This window comes from Struthio camelus, chromosome 1 (genome assembly GCF_040807025.1).
Source record: "Struthio camelus isolate bStrCam1 chromosome 1, bStrCam1.hap1, whole genome shotgun sequence".
NCBI classification, from domain to species: Eukaryota; Metazoa; Chordata; class Aves; order Struthioniformes; family Struthionidae; genus Struthio; species Struthio camelus.
In genome coordinates this window covers 56,106,566-56,112,565 of record NC_090942.1, presented here as the reverse complement: position 1 = coordinate 56,112,565, position 6,000 = coordinate 56,106,566, and the positions used below count along the sequence as shown (strand labels likewise).

At 41.1% G+C, this 6,000-nt stretch overlaps 1 protein-coding gene across 4 annotated transcripts in view; it reads right to left on the bottom strand.

Moving 5' to 3' along the window:
• Positions 1-4,711: 4,711 nt before the first annotated feature.
• Positions 4,712-6,000, bottom strand: part of LUC7L2 (LUC7 like 2, pre-mRNA splicing factor) — a 35,004-nt gene continuing 33,715 nt past the window's right edge. For all 4 annotated transcript variants that reach the window (XM_068940255.1, XM_068940265.1, XM_068940274.1 and 1 more), the window contains one exon: positions 4,712-5,630. In XM_068940255.1, coding sequence (XP_068796356.1) covers positions 5,438-5,630 — 193 coding nt within the window. In that variant the 3' untranslated portion in view covers positions 4,712-5,437. The remainder of the gene's footprint in view (positions 5,631-6,000) is intronic.

Genomic DNA, 6,000 nt, shown 5'->3' with positions numbered 1-6,000 from the left:
CCCCGTGCTACCACAGCAGTAGGCGCATCAGGGACCCTTTGCTAGTGCTGCTGGTGCTGCCAGCAGCAGATCTCTATCCAGCCTCCTCAGGCTGTTCACCAAGGACACCTGGCAGCAGCTGACCACCGACAAAGCAAGAGCATGCTGATCCTCCCATCACTGAGCTGGCACTTCCCGTTAGCACAGGCCCACCAGCAAACCCGCTCCATGTGGAGTCAGGCACACGGGCAGAACTTTGTCCTGCATGACAAGCAGATGTAGAATTTTAGTATGAGGAAGATGCTGGTCATGAAACATCAGAGCCTACGCCTGGATGACCAAGATGAGAGTCCCACTATTCATCAAGAAGGCCCTAGCCTGTGGGAAATTGGCAATTCCTTACTCTTATTGCTCTGTTACAAACCAGTTTGAGCTTGAGAAGACAGCAGCAATTTGAAGTGACAGCAGTCACACGCAAAGTTCCCAACCCATTTATCACCTTCTTGCGATGGATGCACAAAGGCTGCAGGAAGCCTTTTACGCTGGGGTTGCCCGACTGCTAGTGCTACAAAAGTTAACGCTATTTGCAGCTACTCTTAGCCAGCAGCAGAAACAATTTTTACCTTTATACTCCTAACTGTAGATCACCATCATTATTTTACTGCAGTCAGCATTAACTGGCCCTTTTCAGCCTAGGAAAGGGCTGTACAATCACAGCAGTTTCCACTAGGCCCTTTTTGACATTGCCAGTTGCCACTTCTGCTCTGTTGCTGGTTAATCCTGCCTCCCTGCTGGTGCATTTCCTAGGATACTGTTTGCCTGCTCTGTTCTTCGCAGCACTACAGAGAGCAAGGGGAAGCAGCTTGGGACTATGGTTACCCCAGCAACATAAGGTGAAGAGTGAGAGCCAGGGGAGACAAGTCATGAGGAAGTTTTATAATTGCCCGCTACCTTTCCGCTATGTGCCTATAGAAGGAAAATCAGGGATAAAAAGGGAAGCCTGAGGTAGAAACAAACATTTTGTCCTCTCCTCCCCCTGCATTTCCAGCTGCTGATACAACCCCTGCCCAGCAGTCCACTGCTTCCCAGTTTTGCAGGCTGCAGTGAAAGCTAGATTTCCAGGACTTACTGAAAAAAAAAAAAAAAAAAAAAAAAAAAAAGAATGAAAGAATTGCATCAGCAGTAAAGGCGCACGAATTTATTAAGAATCAAGTAGAAAAAAAGTGATCAAAGCACGAAACAAAGAGCAAGAACCATACAAGACCGGGTGAAGATCACATTAACACTTTTCTATAAACCACCACATCAAGCAAAACTCACCTCTACCATTTGCCGAACAACTATTCTGATGAAGGTGGCATGAGAAACGTGTGATGGGGGATGGCAGAACTGAGGGAGCATCAGGTCCGGGTCCTGCAGATCCTTACAACATACTCTACCAAATTGCTCGCTCTCACCTCCAGCACACAGCTCATTCCGCATTTATGCTGCTGCACATGTTTAACACTGACTGCAACTGTATTCTGCTTTAATCCCTAACAGTTATGGAGCAGAGAGTACACGCTTATTTCACTTAGTTGTTTTCAGCACCACAGAAGCTCCTCCTTTGTTGCCATACTTCAGTCACCATAGATGAAACTATTCTTTCAGATGGAGTAGGCACCCCGCACTCTTGGCTGTTTTGCTTTGGCCCCTCATGTCTTGAACAAGGTAAGCCACCATCACTCTCTCTTCAGCTAAAGAGATAAACCCTTCCTCAAAGAGATTTAAGGTTATCATAACCTTACATTTACATGGGCTTAGGGGGCTGGTTCATATATTTTGTCCCGCTACCCAAAGGGCGGGACGGAAGGTGCCTTGAAGGCACTAAATGGTGCAAGACAAGAGTGGACAAACTGACAAGACGGGCTCCAGGATTAAGGTTCACCCTGTAGCAGTATGAGGAAAATTTCCTGATTCACTGCCTGATGAAAGGTGAGAACAGATAGGAATAGCCTCCTCTGCTAGCTTCATAGGCAAGTCTCATGCTGGATAATAAATACAGCTGCACCATGTCAAGCCCCTTTTGCATGGAAATATTGCCATTCTTCTTCCTGCTTCAGCAGGAAAAGCAACCCACATAGGTTCAGTAAAGGACCCAATGTCTTGTAACACATTCTCTAGCTGTTTCCCATCTTAATGTTGTTATATTTTACATTCCCTTGATTGATCCAGAGCAAGAGTTATTTGAGATACAGAAATAATGCTTTTAGACCCACCCTAACTTTATTTCAAACACTTTAAATAAGTGAAACAAACTACTATTTCTGCTCTATTTATATAACCTGTAGTCAGATAAAAAAATGACATAGAGCTACCACAGTGCAAACAAACAAAATTTCAAGGACAAGATGCTCTGCTACAGCATCCTCGGGTCACTCAGGAGCTACATCCACATTCCCTTCCTAGGCTGCAGAAAGCCTCCTTAAGATTTTTCCTCAAACAGGAACGCCCTTTAGCATTCTCAGTTCTCTCTAAGGGCCTCTCAAGGACCTGCAGACCTCCTGAGATCCCTTGGCAAAGCACCAGCAGCAGTACAGTGCGGACAGACCATGGCATACACTGCCAGTGACAGATACCACACAGCAGCTTCCCTCATTTCCTGGGGGTCTAGCATTCCTGTCTGTGGCTCTCAGTGAACAAAAATGGACTCGAGATGCACACTGTCTACATATGGGGGGGGGGGGGGGGAAGGGGGACCTAGCACAAATTCTGACCATAAGTAATAAAGCCTAAATTCTTTGATTTGTTTGAAGCACTCTGATACTGTGTCATAACTCTTTCTCTTGTCTTGATGCAGCAAAGAGTGACAGAGATTTACTTCCCTCAAATCCCTTTCATCATTTGGAGCATCCAAAATGATTTCATCAGTATCACTCTTTAGCTGTCCAGCATGAAACAGTCAGGTGATGAACACCTCAGAGCTTTACCCTCCTAGAAATTACTAATTAAGGTAGCTTGGTTTGGAGAGAAGGGTGGCAGATCATTACTTACATGGGCACAGTTAATAAAGCAGTTTCCCTTACTGTTAGATGATCCAGTTCTCTTGCAGCAGGAGGAAGGTATCATCAGTATCCTTAATTAGGTTCTCTTCCTAACTGTACTCCAGTCCCCCTTTCAGACATAAGGCAAATATTAATTTCCACTTTTTTTTTTTTTTTTAAATCAGGAAACTAGCAGTAACACTTACCTTCTCTTTGCTTAATATTTGTGGGGTACTTGGATATTATGGAGCTCATCACCCTAGGAAAACCTATAAATAAGGAAAGGCCCAAATCCAATAATCCAGAGGTTCCTTCCAACCTCAACCATTCTGTGATCCTTTCATAATTAAAAAAATTTCCAAAAATTAAGTACCATTTGTAAAATCAATGGCCTATTTTCCATGATTTGCTACTAAGCAGTCTAAGCAGTGCTTTTTTTTTTTTTTTTTTTTTTTTTTAAAACAGAACCACAGTATCTTTAGTTGCTGGGTACAGGGGGAAAAAAGCCTTCAGTACTTGTGCAATATTTATATTCTAGAAGTTAGGCAGCAATACACTCATCTGCAATTCTGCTACACAAGATGCAACTAGAAATGACCGTTCATCTTTTGTCACACTGGGAACTAGAACTCCATTAACAAAGGTGTGACAACAGACTTTAGCAAGCACTTGCAGTGTGCACATACCAGAGGGACAAACATTGGTGACTTACATTCATCATGCAGTTGGGCCATGCAGGAAATCACAAAATAGATTAAAAAAAAGTAGTCAGCCTTCATTATTACAGTCTTTCTACAGGAGCTCAGAAGGCCATGAATTTAAAGAAGAGGGAACGTGTCATGTTGGATACATGTTATAGGTCCTTGCTGAAATGGAACAGTCTTGTTCTAGCTTTCAATGCCAACCGAAATACTGCTGGAATTATCCACTGTGCTAGAATTATGAACTATGCGTTCAGACCATTGAGAAAAGCAAATGCTACAGAAAAGATATTAAAGAAGAAATGCACGTAGTGATAGATACAAAGCAGCAAAGACATACTATATGTCCATGATTATCTGGCCTACACAGGCCCTCTGTCTAGAGCTATAGAGGAGACTGCAGAACCTGCCGGAAATGCCAATAAATCCTTACAAACATTGCTCTTAAGTATTGCTGTTATGTAATTCAGTGGTGCTACCTCAAGAAGGAAAACTTACCCGACGCCTAAATTCTTCTGTGTGAAGGTAGGACAAATCTAAAGAATTCATGTGCCCCAAAGCACTTTCAATCCTACAAAATCTACAGCAATCCCTTTCTGTGAGGATAACTTCCATCTAAATGAAAGATTGCTTTTTGAAATTTAAGTCCTTAAATAGTTAAGATATGATCTTTATGGTTCTATAAGTTTTAACCTCTAAAGATCTGAGGATAGTTGGGACTGTAATCAGAAAGACTGTTTTTCCTGGAGCATGCCTGCATGTTAAAAACAAACAAACAAACAAAACTAGTAACCAAAAGTCAATCTTCAAATGACGGAATGGCTACGGAATATACAGTAACTACCTTATGAGACCAGTATACTCCTGTTAAGTTATTGGACAATGCAGTTTCCTTTTTTATTTTTTATTTTTGTTCTCAGTTTTTGTTTGTTGTTGTTGTTTTACTTTGTTATTTTTACAATTAAGGATGTGCTGTTTACACCCCACAAGAAAAAGCAGAAAGAGTCCTTATGGAAAAAAAACAAATATATTGAACACATACCAATCAAATGGTACAGATATGGGACTGGCTTTGATTTCAAAATTTAAGTAGAAATAAAAAAAAAAAAAAGATGTAATGCAACAGCTGTTCAATTTCCAAGTCTAAATAGGCACTGTAAAAAGACATTTCAGCTTTCTCCAGCACACATTCCTGTCTAAATGCTCCCACTGTAATCAACTCCTGGGTTCCCAAACAAAAAATCCCTGGGAACGTAACCTTAGAGTAAAAGTCAATATCCATCCACCCACCCTCTTACAAAAAAAGCAAACCAAAAAAATCCCCCAAAATACAACCTTTCAATGCTGCTGTTTTGACTGGAGCAGAATTGGAGAATTTATAAAGGTTCAAAAGCACCCAAGGCAAGTAGTACAATATAATTTGTTCACTAACGTGTATTGGAAAGGAGATTAAAAACATTGAGATCTGCATCTTGGTACATAAAACTGTTGTCCTGAATAAAGAGAAATCTTTCAGAAAAGTTTTACAACTTGAAAGTCCAGGACCCAGCTTTAGGCATCATTAACCAATGGGATTTAATTCTGACTTGGTTATAACCACTTTTATATACTGTACATCTACCCTAGTTGGATCAGTGTCTGGAACTGCTCACTGGTGTCCCTTTGAACAACTGTAAACTAAACCTTAGTATGCAACTCCATAGGAAGCTAGAGATCAGGTGAATATACAGCCAGTTATATTTCCCCTGCTTCACGCTCTTCTGAGCTCCTCGGGTCTTCTGATCGGCCATTAGCACTTTCATAAGAACGTTTCTTGTCTTTGAAATCTCGGGGTGATCTTTCTCTTGAGCTTCTATCCTTATCACGTGATGTTCTATCACGATCTCTTGAACGTTCTTTGTCTCTGGAAGATCTTTCTTTTGAGGATCTGAAAAGTGCAGTATATTTGAGAATTCAAATTAGTCATGAACTTGTAGCTGTCACAACAGCATTTCAATTGTGTATTTCTTCTTCTTATTCTGATCCAAATTTAGACTTATATTAACATGAATGTCTGAGAAGACATCAGAAGCCGATCTACTTTTCTCCCTTCCCCACTTCCAATTTCAATATACAAATACTGATAGAAGCAAAATTTTTAAGTGTACATTACTGAGCCCAGATTAAAGTTAACTTGCTTCATTAAGTCTCTTAATTTTCAACCTCTGCCCGTTTATAGTCTTTAGCTTGAGAAGAACGTGTAGCAGAACGCGTAGATGTGTAGGTAAGTCTCTAATCAGCTGACAAGAACAAAGACT